General features: G+C 40.6%; 1 protein-coding gene across 12 annotated transcripts in view; it reads right to left on the reverse strand.

Moving 5' to 3' along the window:
* Window positions 1-713: 713 nt before the first annotated feature.
* The window catches only part of MAP2K4 (mitogen-activated protein kinase kinase 4), a 95,176-nt gene continuing 78,209 nt past the window's right edge, over window positions 714-17,680 (reverse strand). For 9 of the 12 annotated variants that reach the window (XM_057714186.1, XM_057714184.1, XM_057714189.1 and 6 more), the window contains 6 exons: window positions 17,094-17,221; window positions 10,450-10,527; window positions 7,934-8,082; window positions 3,446-3,491; window positions 2,177-2,277; window positions 714-1,848 (listed from right to left, as the gene is read on the reverse strand). In XM_057714186.1, coding sequence (XP_057570169.1) covers window positions 1,755-1,848; window positions 2,177-2,277; window positions 3,446-3,491; window positions 7,934-8,082; window positions 10,450-10,527; window positions 17,094-17,221 — 596 coding nt within the window. In that variant the 3' untranslated portion in view covers window positions 714-1,754. Of the gene's footprint in view, window positions 2,278-3,445; window positions 3,492-7,933; window positions 8,083-10,449; window positions 10,528-17,093; window positions 17,222-17,680 lie in introns of all 12 variants that reach the window. The other 3 variants (XM_057714185.1, XM_057714195.1, XR_009049895.1) reach the window with 2 other exon arrangements.

The raw sequence follows: 17,680 nt of genomic DNA on the forward strand, positions 1-17,680 counted from the left end.
TTTGTTTTAATAAAGATACATTGTAATAAACTCCTTGCCCTTAAGTTTATAGTTTATAATAATCTATGATTAATACACTAAAATTGCCTTTTTATGTGGTCATCCACACGATAGAACGGTCAGATTAGCTCCTGGACAGTCAGAATTGCTTTTATCTCCATCTGTATATGGCAAAGTGACCCTATGCTGAGCCGAACGGAAGGGTGACAGCAGAGACACAGATTCATCGAGTCCCGGGAGCGGAGGAGGAGGATGGCTTGGTGTGGCTGGAGGCAGACACTGCAGGGCTTGCTGTACAACACTGGCAAGTCTTGGGGCTTTAGATGCCACGGGGGAGAAAATAGGAAAGTCAGGCAAGTGGACCAAAGCGATAAACCACTGGTGAATTCTGAAATTTACAGGGATGTAACTGTAAACAGCACCATTCTCCCTTTATTGTTGAGAAGTGTTTGTGACCGTCACCTGGGAGGAGACACAGCCTACCACTATTTGGTTCTGTCACGGCACCATCTGTGTCTCAGACCAGGCTGCTTTGTACTCCAGTGTGCGAGAGCCACTCACTCACTGTGCTGCCTGACCAACTGTCACACAGCACTCGGTGCTGCCAGGGAGGCCAGAGCAAAACCACGGAGACCTGGCTCAGGGGAAGGGAGGAAGGACAGCAGAAGATGGCAGATTTAAATGGCCTCTTAGAACTATTCTGGGTTCTTTGGGGGGGGGGGGGTTTGTTTTTCTGTTGTTACTGTTGTTGTTTGTTTGTTTTTGTAGAATTCCAATTCCAAGAGATGGTGGTGACCTGCTAGAGATTCTCGCAGGTGACGAGCTTACCTACAAGGCTGCCACTTCACATCCTCCTCTTGCCAAGTGTTCTCTCTAGAAAAGATGCTCCTTTATCACCTACCACATCAGCTTGGCCCCACGCTTCTAGGCCTTTTAAACATTAGAGCATGTGAGAGATTGGGGGCTAAAAGTCCTTGGTAAGGAACATCCCTGGTAATTATAAAAGTTTCTGATACAGGAAAAAAAAGGCAAAATATTGGGTTAAGCAAAAGTCACATAGCGGCAATAGACCACACAGGTGAGGAAAGAGATGCAGAAACTGAAGACCTGGACCAGTGATGTCAAACAACTGAGATTTGGTCTTTTGCTGCCTAGAAGAAATCTGTATCAATCAATCAAGGCACATTGCTACCAGCTACTTCTCCCTGTTAGTGAGTTATGATGGCTAAAGTATCAGGCTTGGGACCAAGGGGAAATATATAGCTGCTACAAGTTGTTCCAGATAAGATTCTACGGTTAAAAACCTCTGTAAACTTTGCCCTCCGCACTGTTTTCTTCTCTCAGTCCAGGTGGTTTGTGGCAGGTGGAGCATCCAGCAGGCAGCACACCAGATTCTGAGCACGAATGTGCTTCAGGTCAGCACCTTCTCTGACAAGCGGCAGACTCCTGAGTCTCCCAGTGAAGAGCAGAGGACGGGGAAGGAGGAAAGAACACATTCTGTCCTGTCTCCATCTTTCAATGCTCACCTCTCTGATCACAACATGATTTTTGGTAAAGATAAAGTCCCTTTGATTGAACATGATATCTCAGACAGGGAATCCGGCTGGGCACATCACTCCCCAGACATCGACGGTGGCCGTAAAGCAACAGAACGTCACATCAGTAAATCTATTGCACTTGGTGAAGAAAGTAAACCCCTCCTCCGTCTCCCAGCTCCAGAAGGCAGTGTCTCTCGTTGGCTGTGCCCGCTCTCCTCACTCCAGCCCGAGCCTGTGTTCAGACACAGCGCATCCATCATCACGTCCTGACAAAACACCACTCCAGTAGCTGCGTCTCCAGGTTTCGAGTCTAGAAATGAATTTAAAATGTGATCTAATCACAGTCAACAAATTGATCGTACTAACTTCCACATTTCATGAATACGTTCATCACGAAAGAGCAGGATGAGGTCTCTCTGACCGGCATTAACACTGCGTGATCTCTCAGGTATTACGGGATGCACGTTCTAGGTGACGGGAGTATACAGACATGATGGAAACAAACACCAATCTTACTGCACGTGGTGTCTGGGCGAGCAATAAAAACACTGTGGTGCGGGATGAAGATTCGTTACGTCTTGCTTCCTCTCAGCCCTTTTGCCTAGAGTCTGACGTAGCAGCGATATCAATCGACATACATGGGAGAGCTGGGAGTAGCGGGCATCTGATCCAGGATTTTACAAACATAGCATGCGACCTCGACAGCGCGCTCTTCATACATCAAAATAAAGGGATGTTTCTGCATGAATATTGAAAAAAGAAGAAAATAAATTATCAAGATTCACATCAAAGCTCACGTGGAACTTTTCCCAATTACGACACAGCACAGAACAGCAGGCTCCAGCAGGGCGCGCCATAAACGACGGCAGCACGGCAAGCACAGCCTGTGCTCCACGCAGGCGTGTTCGTGGGTGTGAGCTGCCCGGACGCGACACGCAGTGTCAGGCTCTGGAGGAGCCACTGGCTGTGAGGCCTGACACCCATGTGGGTACCAGGGCGTGCATGTTCCTCAGCATGAAGCAGAGCTGCAGCCTCTGACGCCACCTGAGAGCCCAGAACTGCATGGATCCCAGTCGCCATGCCTGTGCACAGACTCCAGCCTCCCACGTCTCCCGGCGGAGAGCACAAGGACCTTCCAAAGGGGTTTCGTGTTCGACCCTTCTGACCCCTGCTCCAAAGAGGCTCAACAGAAACGTCTCCCATGAGCATGTGTGCCGTACTCTCCGAAGGCTCCATGTCTGCCTCGCAAACCCAGTTTTCCATCCTCCCTCCCCAGCGATACTTTTCTCTCAGAGCTTCGCTAAGTACACCCACTGAAGACGTTCAGTCAGTGCTGGGGCTGACTGGGGTTTTACCTAACATCCTTGGAGAGCTAGAAGCTAAGTGCGACAAGCAGGTCTTTTCCTAAAGTACTCCCATATTATTAGGTCACAGTACTTTCTTCACTGCCAAGACCAGGGCCAGATCTGGTACACTGCTTAAAAAGCCCAAGTTCCATGGAAGGGAGAGAACTTCCAAAGAAATGGGAATTGGTCATATGATATAAATTTGTGTGAGAGCTTTTCATAAAGACAGAATAAGCACAATAAATTCTTATGCTTGCATTACACACACACAGACCATGCAGTGGAAAACGGCTCCTAAAAGTGAATGTCCAAGTTCCTTGGGGTAGTTTTTATAACATGTAAAGGCTAAAATTTTCCATGAGAATCTAGCTAGTAAATTAGTAGAAAAATCAGACCTACAAATTTTCTCTTTCCAAATCTCTTTGTTTTAAAACATCTTTAAAAACACTCAATAAGGTCAAGCTGTCTGTGACAGAGAGCTCAGCTGCCAGCTTAGTGAACCAGCATGCGGAGGCTTCGCAGGTGAGGAAACACCTCCAGTTCCCAAAGTCTCAGACTCACCAGAAGTTCTTTATACTTTGGCCTTTTGGATTCATCCTTCGTAAGGCTAAAATAACACAAAAAATAACATCATTAAAATGGAGACAGTTACCCAAGTGTTTTTATTTTCACAAACAAAATATTACAATCAAATAAGTAGTTTTTTTTCCTTCAGATACAAAGTTACAAAGTAGACAACCTGCCAAACATTAAAAAACACACAAAAAAATTAGGCAATCTACAATCTAAGGATTTGTCTTTAAGATATTCAGTGCAGGAGCATTAGCGAAAAATTAGAAACCAGTTAACTGGTGAAAACTGGATAAACCATGGCATAGCTACATGTTAGAATACTATGTAGTTAAATGTGTGAATGTATATGTAAGTATGAAATTGTAAGTGTATGTGTCTGTGTGCCTGTGTGTTTCTACACATATATACATACATTTATACAGACACTACCCTGAGAGAACCTTGTAATTCAGCAAGCCTGGGAGGTAAACTATATATTAATTTTATAAACTTATCCTTAGAGTTTAAACATTTTGCACTCTGTATCTTAATCCTGTGTTCTTTGTTCTAAAAATTTACAACTTCACTAAGGAACTATATTAATATAGTAAAAACCTCTGCCCTTGAATTCTACCTTGTCTAATTAATGTTGCCATAAGTGCTTTCATTTTGTTTGCATTTACCTGATCTATCTTGGACCATACCTTAATCACCATCTCCTCCAACTTCAATGAAATTCATTTTTTACTATCAGAAGTGAATCTGGGGACTTCCTAGGTGGAGCAGTGGTTAAGAATCCGCCTGCCAATGCAGGGGACACGGGTTCAAGCCCTGCTCCAGGGAGATCCCACTTGCTGCGGAGCAACTAAGCCCGTGCGCCACAACTACTGAGCCTGTGCTCTAGAGCCCGTGAGCCACAACTACTGAGCCCATGTGCCGCAACTGCTGAAGCTCATGTGCTTAGAGCCTGTGCTCCGCAACAAGAGAAGCCACCCCAATAAGGAGCCTGCGCACCACAATGAAGGGTAGCCCCGGCCTGCTGCAACTAGAGAAAGCCCGTGTGCAGCAACGAAGACCCAATGCAGCCAAAAATAAATAAATAAATGAATTAATTGAATCCGGGCAACACAGGTCCCCTGTTTCTAAACTCAGTGCTGTTCTTCGCATCCCGCACCCACAGCAGTGGATGCCGCACAGACGCCCCCTGCAGGAGTGAAGGCCTGAACTCCTCCACTGCCGAGAGCGCTGCCAGCAGAGAACCCTCAGCTGTTGCCTCCAAGGGATGGCGTCAGCTGAAGAGAGCCACCTTGGCCTTCCGTGGCCAGCCTGAATCGAATGACTGACCCACAGAGGGGCATAAAAGTCCAAGACCCTTCTCCTGCCCCAGTCAACCCTGGAGGGCCAGCCCAGCTTCACAGTTTCCTACAGGGCCTGTGGAGGCCTTTGCTGAGGCTGCACTGCAGCCCCAACTCCCCTTTCTACCTAATTCTGCACTCCCTCCCTCTGCTGGTTGTCGATCCAAAGATCACTACCACTTAACCAACTTCCTGGACACTTATTACTACTCCCAAAGTCTGCTTTCCAGGGAACCAACCTGCAGTACCCTTTTGCTGAGCTTACTTTTCTTCTTGGTCAAATATATCTTTTCAAAACAATCTATAAGTGGTAAACTCTTGGGCTTTCCATTCCTGGGGGGAAGAAAAACAACTCTATATTTCCTTCTTATGTTGAATGATACCTGAGTGCCCAGTTATAAAACTTGGGGATGAGGCTGACAGTTATCTTCCCTCGACACTCTGGAGCCATGGCTCCACTGTTTTCTGGCAATTACCGCTGCCGACGACGAGTCCTGTCAGCCTGATTCATTCATGTTTGCCGGTCCTCTAAGTTCTCCCTCTGCAACTCTCACTTCATCACTGTTCTCCATTCTGTTTCAGTGCATTTGGGTATAAATTTACCTCTAGTTATCCTACATGATACAGAGACTTTAATTTTAATTTGCGCACCTATGCTAAATCAATTCTCAAATGTTTTCCATTATTAACTCCTTAAATATTGTTTCTCCACTGTCAGGGTTGTTTTCTGTCATTTCCATTATATACATCTTAGAATTACTCATTCTCTTCTCCCTGATCCTTAACTATTTTCTTTCATACATTTTAGTCTATGTCATGTCGGAGAAACCCCTCAAGTTCATCTTCTAGTTCCCCAACTCTGTCTTCAAGTGTTTCCAGTCCAGAGTACATTACATCTGTTGTATCTTTGTATCAATAGCTATGGTTTTTCATTTCCAAGCCTTCTAATTAAAGAGTTTACATAACGAACTGTTTCATTTCTGTTTACTTCTTCCTCAGTTTTAATGAAACTTACACCTTTATTTCCTTGGGCATCTTAAATATACTTATTTTATTTTTAAGTGTATTTTAGACTATTCCATAATCCCATCTCGATTAAAAGCAGATTTATGTTCTAGTCTGTTGTTTTTCTTTTTTTTAAATTAATTTTTATTGTAGTTGCTTCACAATATCGTGTTAGTTTCTTCTGTACAGCAAAATGAATCAGCTATACATATACATATATCCACTCTTTTTTGGATTTCCTTCCCATATAGGTCACCACAGAGCAGTGAGGAGAGTTCCCGGAGCTATATAGTAGGTTCTCATTTGTTGCTTTTTTTAGCATTAGACTTCATGTTTCTTGATCGTTTTTTCATTACTACCCTTCCTTCCCGTGAACGTTAACTACTGTATATCTGACGCAAACCATTATACTATCCAAGATTTTCTGTCTCCCCGGAACAAATTTTTGACCCTTGAGGGTGATACCACTCCATTAAGAATGAATGTTCTAGACTGTTGCTATTTGGTTTTTTTCTAGACAGTTTTCAACAGAGAAGTAATGATGAGATAGCTATGCATTATAAAAAAATACAACTGTGACAAAAAGAAGGAAAATGGCTTGGAACAAGCTGATACTGGATTATGAGGAAACCAAACAGGAATCTGAACGATCCAGGTTAGATAAGAGAAAATGCTCAGGGACAGCAGAAGGGAAAATGGACAAATACAGAGCGCTGGTACGAGCGTATCACAAAAACAGGCAATACTTCAACTGCGGATCCTAACGACCTGGAACAAGACGGAACTATGTGCCTGCTCAGGGAAAACAATGAGAGATCGAAGCCTATAACCATTATTACAGGAGAGAACCTGCACCGCGGGACACAGAAGTAAACAGGTAAAAAATATACACATACATTATATATAACAAAGCCAATAAACAGATCATCAATTAAGAAGAAAACAATCCTGGTGGAGTGCTCCCAGGTGATCATTTTAGATATTATGCTCTATGACTCACACAGATTCTTTTAACCAAATATTTCATTGAAGTGGAATATATAAAATGATCACATTTTGTAATTACTGTATATACGTGTACAAATAGGTAAAAGTAGACTTTTCTTTAAAAGGAAGAAGCAGCCTATTTGAGTCATCTTTATGTCCCTCTCTTATCTGGAACATCTTGAGGTATTCCTCTCCCCTCTGAAAACTAACACAAAAGTAGAATTTGGTTAGAGAAGACGAAAGGGACTTGAAAACTGGAGTCAAAGAATGCTTTCTACATATTCAAAAAGAGGGCAATGCTAGACCATGAAACATTAAGTCTTAGTCTTCTAGGATCAAAAGAACAGAGAGAAACAGCATTCCTGGAAAGAAAAAATTGAGAAAAAAGAAAAGCATTTTCAAAAATGAAAAGAAGAATACACAAAACGCTCTGGCTTTTTGCTCGCAAACATCTTACTTTTAAATCATGTTGGATAAACAGAATAATTATCAAAAATATTCAAATGATAACAAAACAGGTTTTATTTAAAATATAGATTGAAATAGTATAAGGCACGGCTGTACTGTTGCCATATCAGCATGTATTTATTCTTACATGCTACACACACACACACACCTGTTAAAGGTGAACAAACAACATCAGGCATAGGGTTCATACCTTCCTTGGAATAAGATCTCAGTGAGCCAATATATGGTTCTACCAACTGAGCTCTGGGCCTGACTCTACTACATACACCCAACTACGTTATGTGTTATGTCAGAGCAGAGATCCACCCCCGAAAGTCTGATCTGGTAGGATCTTAATTTAGTAAAAGCTTCCAAGTGATGCTGGTCCAATTTCATTGTCAGAACCACATCGGAACAAGATGATCAGTCTCACCGAGGCTGTATTTCTTGTACAAGGTACTAGAAATCTGGACTCCACCACCTACATCTGTTTTTCATCAGCACCTGAGTAGCAGAATAAGAAAGTGGCGCCTCTCCAGGCTAGCTGGAACCTTCCAAGTGGCCACAGTCCCAGCTCAGAGGGCACAGTGACATGAAGAAGGCCCCCTTCCCCAGTACAAAGTACCAACGTTGTTAAGATTAAGTAACTACCTCACTGTCCTCTCACCGTATGTTTTTGAGTATTCACAAATCAAATACTCACCACAAGTTGACAAAGTTGATGAAACTTGGGGAAAATTCCCTTTCCTCAGAATTACTCAGCTGCGGCGGATCTCCTTTCACGACTTGTGTTAGTTGATCAAATACACTATTCCACTTTGGATAAGGAAATCGGCCTGTGGCCAATTCGTACTAAAAAGAACACAGAGGAAAAAGCAAAATACACTGGGCATTATTTACTACTCCTTTCTGGAAAGACCACACTGTAAACCTAAACTCCAAGCAAAACTCTTCAAAAAGCCTTGAACCAAATCAAGATCGGGTTGAGATGCAATCTTCAGAATTATTAAGGCTAAGTGGAAATGATATTTAGAAATCAGGATAGTATGTCCTTATCTGTCACAGGTCAAATATATTTGTGTACGGTATTCTCATTTTTCTCCCACTCTGTTTTGAGGATAACGGAAACCTAGAAATGGTGCTTTTCCCAAGAGCTAGGTTTAAATCTGCAGCATGGCCTGCATGAACCCCATTTTATGTGCAATGACAGGTGATGGATATGTGAGGATGACCCCAAACGTATCAGAGGCGGCACATGAGAGACAGAGCACTATCTGAGAAGAGGGTTTCAGAGCTGCTTCTGCTGAGATTTGATTTTGTCGGTTTAGTCAAACACTAAAGCACTAGCTTACACAATGAAAGGAAGGCAATCGAGCAAACATAAAGCCATTCTCTGCCAGGAAGTGGGTATAGGAAGGCCTTCTTCCCCAAAAGATGCCTCCACCAGCTCAGCACAGTTTCCACTTGCACACGCGCCTGTGGGAAAGCAGGCGGCACGCACATAGGCACGCACACCCACCCACACCACACACCCACCCCCCCCCCACACACACACAGAAATCCACTCCCTTGGCTGAGGTTTCTTTTTGAAAACAATATAAATGCTTGGGAAGAAGTAAACCTCACTGATTACTCACAGCAATGGGAATTACTTCATTAGATTCATTCTTGAGAACAGGTTTTAATAAGAGAAGGAAACAGTAGGATACACATCATAAGGTGAAAGACTTAGGATCTTAGAAGTCAATTTCACACATCTCATAATTTTTATAAAATTATAGGAAAGTAATGTCTATATGAAAAATAAATTACAAAGCAATTATAAGTACTGCATGCCCTGCTTTTAAACAAAGTTTAGCCAGATGTACTAAAGGAAATTGCAAAAAAGAAATTCCTATGTTAAAACCTTTCACAGCACAAAATTTTGTTTTTACAATAAAGTAAAAACTTGCTTCTTAAACATAACTGGTTTGGGCATAGACTGGTATTTCTGAATCATGAATATCCCTTATATGCAAATAGTTTTCTCTGTTGGAAGCTATAGGTCTTGCTTCAGTCACCAGACCTAAAAGATGCCCAAGTTTCATGTTCTCTCCTGATTAATCGAGAAGGAATCCCCTGTCGTCAGTGGCTTCACGCTGAGAAAAGACTCCATGAGGTGTCTCCCATGTCTGGTCACAAGGGAAACCAGATGGAGTCTTCTGCAGAACTGAGCTATCAGCCTTCACGTCTCCAGACGTGTGGCACCATGACTCACCAAGCACAGCTCACAAGGGTGTGTGAGCCTCAGAACGAGGATCTGAGTGCCATACAATGCCAATGAACAAACGGACAGTACTTAATACACTACAGGAAAAGCTCATTGCTCTGAACCTGTTGCCTCGGGGCTCTGGGGTCTTACTGAAGATGGGAGGAAAATGGGAGGAAAAGTTTTGGGCTGCCTACCAAACAGGACACAGCCCCACCTAGTGACGGAAAATTCACATCCAGTGTGGAAGAAGCTGCTCTGTCTGAAATTAGAAAAATGCCATTCAGCTCTGGTAAAACAATCTATTTTTAAAATAGAACCAGAATTTCAGTACAGTCCATAGATGAGAACATTTATTTCACTGTGCTTGTTACGAACTAAGTAGTCTTCATACTATCCTCTCTCAGTGTTGTCCTGAGGCAGAACTTTCATTGAGAATTGTCTCCTCGGTAGTTCTTGATCCTCAACAACGGAATTACTTTCAGCATTTGTGCCTCTTCTATTCAGTGAATAGAAGATTCCAAGTAGTATATAACCATCTTCTTACATATAAACACGTGCACCCAATACGCACACTGTCCACAGCATGACTGGACGTACGCCTCCTGCTGGAGACGAGGCGCCTATGCACCTGCACTGCTGCACTGACGGCAGGTGAACTGGCCTCCCTGTTCCTGCTCTGAGCACAGTTCTGACTCCTAGTATCTGTGGCTGAGAGATCCAGAGCAATTACATTAAAGAGCCCTAAGCACTTCACCAAGCCACCATGGAAATAATCAACTCTAGCTTGATTTTTAAGGTAAACACTCGTTTTTCAACACTTGGGGGGCAGGGAGAAACAGGTATATAAAATCAAAGACTAGAAGAGACAGAGTATGTTCTTATGAGTGGTGAAAGACTGGTTAAATTTTCTTTCCTTTCTAAATTTCTTGTAACATGATTATGAGAAGGTTGAGTCAACATGAACATACCAATGTGATCCCCAAACTCCAGACATCAGAGCGGACATCATATCCTTGTCGTGATGCACTTGGGTCTATTCTTTCAGGCTGAAACACAAAGAGAGATCATAGTCATTCATTACACATACCCTCCAGGAGCAGGTAATGGAAGCAGAAGCTGGGCAGGCAGCCAGAATGCCAGCACACTCCTACAGGGATCCACGTCTAGGGACAGACTGGGAGTAACAGGAAGCCAGTATTATACTGAAAACGAACAACAAGGAAAGACCCGACTCAATGGTTTCCTCCATAAAGGGAATACAAGCCTAATTTTCCCCCCTAAGGACTCACGAGGGTTTACAAAAATGAAGCTGAGAACAGACAAAGGGAGAAAAGGAGAGGAAGAAGGAAAAAATAAAGAATTACAGGGCCAGGGACTTGGTAGGTGGCACAGTGGTTAAGAATCTGCTTGCCAATGCAGGGGACACGGGTTTGATCCCTGCTCCAGGAAGAGCCCACATGTCGTGGAGCAACTAAGCCCACATGCCACCACTATTTAGCCTGTGCTCTAGAGCCCACGAGCCACAACCACAGAGCCCATGTGCCACAACTACTGAAGCCCATGCACCTAGAGCCTGTGCACTGCAACAAGAGAAGCCACCGCAATGAGGAGCCCGCACACCACAATGAAGAGTAGCCCCCACTCGCCACAACTAGAGAAAGTCCGAATGCAGCAACAAAGACCCAATGCAGCCAATAAATTAATTAATTAATTAAAAAAAAAGAATTACAGGGCCAGATTAGTACCAAGTGATGGTAAAAAGAAGGAAAAAAAGGACTAAGTCTTCAGATCTTATCACTCTTTGCTTCAGTGAATAAGGACATACCACAGTATATCTGAGACACAAAAGCAAATACGAGCTAAATTTATTATAATTGCTCCACTCACTCTTTATCATAAAGCTAAATTTATATCTATACCTTTAAAGATACAGATTTACATCTGTATCTTTAAAGATACTTGTCAATTAGTCTAACTGTTAGCCAAATTAAGGCACTGCCAGTATCATAACATATTATCCTATCATAAAAACAGCAAAAATCATTTTTAGTAATTTCTATGAAGGGAACATCTTTACATTTCCTTGAAATAAGGGACCAGTATTTACACAGTGTGTCAGGGATGGAGAAGGAGAGAGAGAGGGTATCAGTAGCACAGAGCTGACAATGGATCCTTAGCTAAGACTGACAGTAACTGCTGTTGAAAGAAATGTCCAGAGAAGCATAGTAGTCCCTGTGTTATGTACTCTGCCTGTCAGTAACAATCAGGTTGGAGACCTATGCATTTTGTTTTAAACATGAGTACTGTGTTGCATAAATATTCGCTGGAAGCTATTTTTATTCACTTTCACTTTTAGTTGTAAATATACTTATTTACCTGATAAGATACACATCACATAAAAATCCCAGACAGTCAACCAGGAGAGAAACTGCTCCATCCAACGACAGCAAAACACACACTCTTCTCCAGCTTATATGGAACAGGCATTAACTAATCTATGTTCTGGGCCATAAAACACACTTTATCAAAGTTAAGAAACTGAAATCATGCAAGGCATGTGCTCAGACCACAAAGTACTTACAGTAGAAATCAATAACAGAAAGATACCTAGAAAATCCCCAAATATTTGGAGATTAAACAACACATTCCTAAATAACACGTGGGTCACAGAAGTCTCAAGAAAAAGTTTTTAAATATTCTGAGATAAATATTAATAAAATGAAATTACAAAGTGAAGTAATCAATGAAATTACTTACTGAAATAATTTCAGTAAATTATTTCATAGTACTCATGTTTAATTTCAATGAAAATGAGATCACCAAAATGAAATTATCCAAAGTTTGTGGGTTGCAGTGAAAGTAGTGCTCAGAGGGAGATTTATGGCACTAATTGCATATATTAGGAGAAGACAGATTGCAAATAAATAGCCTACCTTGATAGCTTAGAAAAAGAAGGAATTAGAAAAAGAAGACCAAACTAAACTCAAAGCGAGGAGAAGGAAAGAAGTAATAAAATGTAAAGCGGAAGTAAGTGAAATGCAGAATAAAAATCAATACAAAAACATCAACAAAACTAGAAGTTGATTCTTTGGAAAGATTAACAAAATTGGCAAACTGCTAGCTACACCAACCAAGAGAAAGAGAGAGAAGACTCAAATTACTAAAATCAGAATGAATGAGGGGACATTACTATTGATCTTACAGAAACAGATGAAATAGACATTCTTTGAAGATGAAAACCTACAAAGATAATATAGAAATTTGAATAACTGCAAAAGTAGTATTAAATGAATCTGTTATTAAAAACCTTTCCACAAAGTCCAGACCCAGATAAGTTTACTGGCGAACTCTTTCAAACATTCAAGGGAGAAATAACACCACCCTTATTCAAATTATTTTCAAAACACAGAGAAGGAGGGTATTCCTCTCAATTCCTTTTACGAAGCCAGAAAAACCATTTATGAAAACCTGATGAAAACATTACAAGACAATTAATATTCCTTGTAAATACAGACACGAAAATTGTTAAAGTATGAGCAAATGTAATCCAGCAACATATTAAGTGGTAATATATCATAACCAAGTGGAATTTATCTCAGGAATATACTATGGGCTTCATACTTGAAAATCAACATAACGCACAGTATGTACAGAACCATTCTGAGTGAAAATCGTATGATTATCTCAATAGATGTAGGATTAGTATCTGATAAAATTCAACAATAACAACTGTTAGCATAACTCTTATTTCATAAAAGGAATGTAAAACAACCTTCAGCTAATATCACATTTAGTGGTGAAATACAGAACAAGCTCTTCCTGATTAACATTGGGAACAAGGCACTGCTCCTATGCAGCATTATACTGGAGGTCCAGCCAGTACAAAAAGGCAAGCAGGTGGGGGAGGGTGGGGAGGAAGCACGGCTTTTACTCACAAACATTTGAATTTCTACAGCTGTTTACTTAGAAAATCCCTACTAAAATTAACGGTGAAACCAGGAAGGTCATAAGACACAATGTCAAAATATGCAAATCAGTTCTACTTTTCTATAATAAGAGCAAAATATTGGGAAAAATTTAAAAATCCTATTTACAATATTAGTATCAAAAAACATGAATTCCTCAGGAATAAATTCAAAAGGTGCTCAAGAGATCCACACTGAAAACTGTAAAACATCGCTGAGAGGCAGCAAGACCTAAATCATTGCAGAAGTATAACAGGTACTAAAAAACTTGGCAAAGTCAAGATATTCACATGGGAATAGATAAATAAATTATGGTCTGTTAATACAATGTACAGCTTCTCTGCAATAAAGGAGACTGAACTACTAATACACAGGACTGCCTGGATACATCTTCAAAAGAAAGCAGGCACAAACCAGCACACACTGTAGGATGGCACTTCTACAGAACCCGAGGAAAAGCAAAGCAAACCAAACTGACAGTGACAGAAAATAGAACCAGTGATCTTTCTCAGGTGACAGGCATATTTTACATCTTGATTGATGTGGTGATTACATGACTGACGACATTTTGTCAAAATTCAAACTGTACACTTAAAATGGGCACCAATCATTCGTGGTTATGGTGGTGATGTCATTCTAAGTATGTTTATGTCACAAACAGCTGGAATTTCTAGCATGTGTGTGTTAGGAAAACTTATCCAACACCGGGAAATAAATCCCAAAAAGGATTCCACTTCCTTTCAGTGTCACAGTGTAGCGCCAGCAAACCCGCCCATGGGCTACGTAAGTGTACCTGTTTCGTTAGGGCCCAGACGCGTAAGCAACACAATAACCTACACATTTTCGTCTGGCAGGGATGCAAGTGACTTCTGTCCGACAGCCCCCAAAGTTATTATTTCATTGACCTGGAGATACTTAGCAAGTTTATATTGCGATGAGCCCTCTCATTCCAATATTCTTTCTTTAGTGACTGTAAATACAAAACTATGCAAACGTTCTTTCAGCCAGTTTCACCCACCTGTTTGTCCAGTTTTCTCATTACTGAGTTAAATACAGTTTTGACACATGTTCATTCTTTATTTGTATGTGTAATATTTTTGACATTTTGAGAAGTATTCTTTGAGAGGAGTAGAGATTTAAGATCCATGAAACTAATTAAAGACCCTATATCCTAAATCTAAATCATAACTTTTGGAAACAAAAAGCTTCTTAAAACTAACTACAGGAGGAAAATATCAACTTAGAGACTAGGGTCTGTAACATTAACAAAAACAGCAAAAAAAAGTAATAGATAAAACAATTTTATATCCAAAACCTATAATTTATAATAAATACACAATTCAAGTTACTTTGTATTGAAGTATAAAATAAAAACCAAGGGATAAGGAGAAACTGACAACTGCAACGTTAGCAGATTCTGAACTCCTCGATTTCTTTTATATTAAGGAGGCAAAAAAGAAGTGCTGAATAAATGTAATTAACACAGAACAGACCTTTTCCAATATTTCATTTTTTAACTGACCATTTATCATGCTAAAAGAAGAATTTTAATATGTCTCAAAAGGCAGAAACATACAGGCTAAAATGCTTTGAAAGTAAGTAATAAGATTAACATGAATCACTTTGTACTGGTTAGCTATTTGTATAATAAAGCATCCCAAAACTTAAGAGCTGACCCAACAGACATTTATTATTTCAGGTCTCTGAGTCAGGCTTCAGGGAGCATTTCTGACGGTGGCTGTGACTCAGGGCCTCCCATGAGGCTTCAGCTGAGATGTCAGCCAGGGCTGCTGGCCCCCCTGGGGCAGGAGGCCTCGTCACCGGACTCACTCACACAGTTCCTGCAGAAGGCCTCTGTTCTCAGCACACGAGTCTCTCTGTAAAGCTGCCTGAGTGTCTTCACAGCACCTGGCCTCCCCCAAAGTGAGCAAACCAAGAAAGAAAACAAGAAGAGAAGCCACGTGCCTCTTTATGACCCACTCCAGAGGGATGCATGTCATTCCTGCCCCATGCTATTCAGGGGAAGTGAGTCGCTAAACTCAGTCCACACTCAAGGGTGTGCTTAGTCATTGCCTTTTGAAAGGAGGTGTATTAAAGAGATTGGACAGATTTTAAAACTACCACGTACTTGGTACTTAAAACACTGCAGTAAACAGCTCTTACACCCAACATGTAAAACAGCTAAGAAAAGGAAAGTATGTATATGTACACACCTGCACACCCACCCACACGGGTATGTGATGGTAAGGAAACAGTAAAACTGCAGTTTTCAAAGAATTATGTATCTTTCCCCAAAGACTCCTGTCCAAGATGGATTTCAACCTCAAGGAACAGAAAACTATACTATCACAACTGTTCTGAGCTCTGGGGAAAATTTTCTGAGCTCGAGGAGGCCAAAATTATGTTTCTGATCACCCCAAAGGATCAATACTTTTTTACTAAATGAATAAAATAAAGATGAAAATTTTCCCAATTTTATTTTTTAAGCTAGCATAACCTGTCTAAAACCTTTCCAATGTACACTATGAACCAATCTCAAACATTTTTATGTAGCCATCGTAAATATTAACATAGCACATGTAAAAATATATTAAACATATAAACCACGAGCCACATAAGGATTACTTCTGGAATGCCAGAATGGTTCAGCCATAGGAAATGTATGTTGCTATGATGTATCCTATCAACAGCTGCACAGAAACATTTCATCATATACTGACCAACACCAAAAAGGCATTTAATAACATTTAATAGCCCTTCCTGATTCACTCTTCTTCTCTCTCACACACAGATACACATACATACACTTAGTAAACCAGAAAAAGATGTTTGCTTTTAAGTCAAGCAACATAAGAATCCTATCAATACTGTTCAACACATCTAGTTCTAGGCAAAGCAACAAAAACAAACATGAGAAAAATTAAAAAAAAGAAAGATATATGATTACAGATAGATAGATAGATAGATAGATATGAGAAAGATCAATAAGTATGAGGAAGGCCAAGGCAAAAATTATCTGCAGAATAGTACCTTGAGTACCATCTGAAACCTGTTCAAAAAAGAGGTAGATCGGTACTTTGGCTGCTTATAAAATAAATATACCAGTATAAGTAGCTTTCCTATGTATCCGCAGTTATTATGATGCTCCAGGTTGGGAAATACCTAAGGCCTCTACCCTTGATGTGTCAGTGAGTTTCTTCCACCTCTAAAGACTCTACAAGACATACTGAGTTCTATGAAGAACTTGTCTTCCTGTTCTTCTCTAACTGGAAACAGCACCACCTACGTTATCAATGTGTCTACTACAATATTACCTCCTGTAGTCAAGACAGCATATGGGGCTTTAGAAACACAAAGAAGCCTTCTGAGAACTAACTAGAATATAATGAAAAACTAATAATCAGAAAAGGCCATAAATGCTAAGTCCCAGGCAAGAGGAATAAAGCAAGATAATGAAATAGGAGTTCATTGGGATAGTTCCGCCAAGTTTCATAGAGAAGCTAGAACCGAGTCTGGTCTTCACAGAAGAGGAAAATAGTCTGGTGAGACTACAGGACCAAAGCAGACTCCTTAGAAGCACAGCACTAAAGGGCGCAGGCTCTCCATGCAATGACTGTCAAGGAGAAAGGTTTGGCCTTTGCACTTACTGCCATGTACGGCCTGCACCCAGCATCCCTTGTCTTGGCAATGGAGTCCACAAGCTGTCCACTGATGCCAAAGTCACAGAGTTTAATATTTCCACTTCTATCCAGAAGAATATTGGAAGGTTTGATATCTGCAAGACACAGATGTCACTCAATGTTCAAGTAACCAATCAAATGAGCTACAATAAGTATCTTAAGGAAAAATACGGAAAAACCTTAGAAAACATAAGTGATCAAGTCCTTAAAATTCAGACAGATAAGAAGATGAGAAAATTTTCTGAATGCTAAAAACGCATTATCAAAAAATGCCTCATATTAAATTTAGGCATTCTATAAAATTTTCTTTGTTTTTATCGAGACATTCATTTACTTGTTTCAAATTCATTACTTAAAAGACATAACATGTAGAATGAATTTAATCTGTAAGAGTATATAATAAGCTACTTTACAATGCATATCAAAGATTATATGACTAAATACAAAGTGTACAAATTATAAATCCACAATTTAGTTAAAGGAGAGCTTGATCCGACTTAGGAAAGTATCTAATCCACTCAGCAACCACAATTTCCTTATCTACAAAATATAAG

Source organism: Hippopotamus amphibius, chromosome 17, assembly GCF_030028045.1.
Source record: "Hippopotamus amphibius kiboko isolate mHipAmp2 chromosome 17, mHipAmp2.hap2, whole genome shotgun sequence".
Classification (NCBI taxonomy): Eukaryota; Metazoa; Chordata; class Mammalia; order Artiodactyla; family Hippopotamidae; genus Hippopotamus; species Hippopotamus amphibius.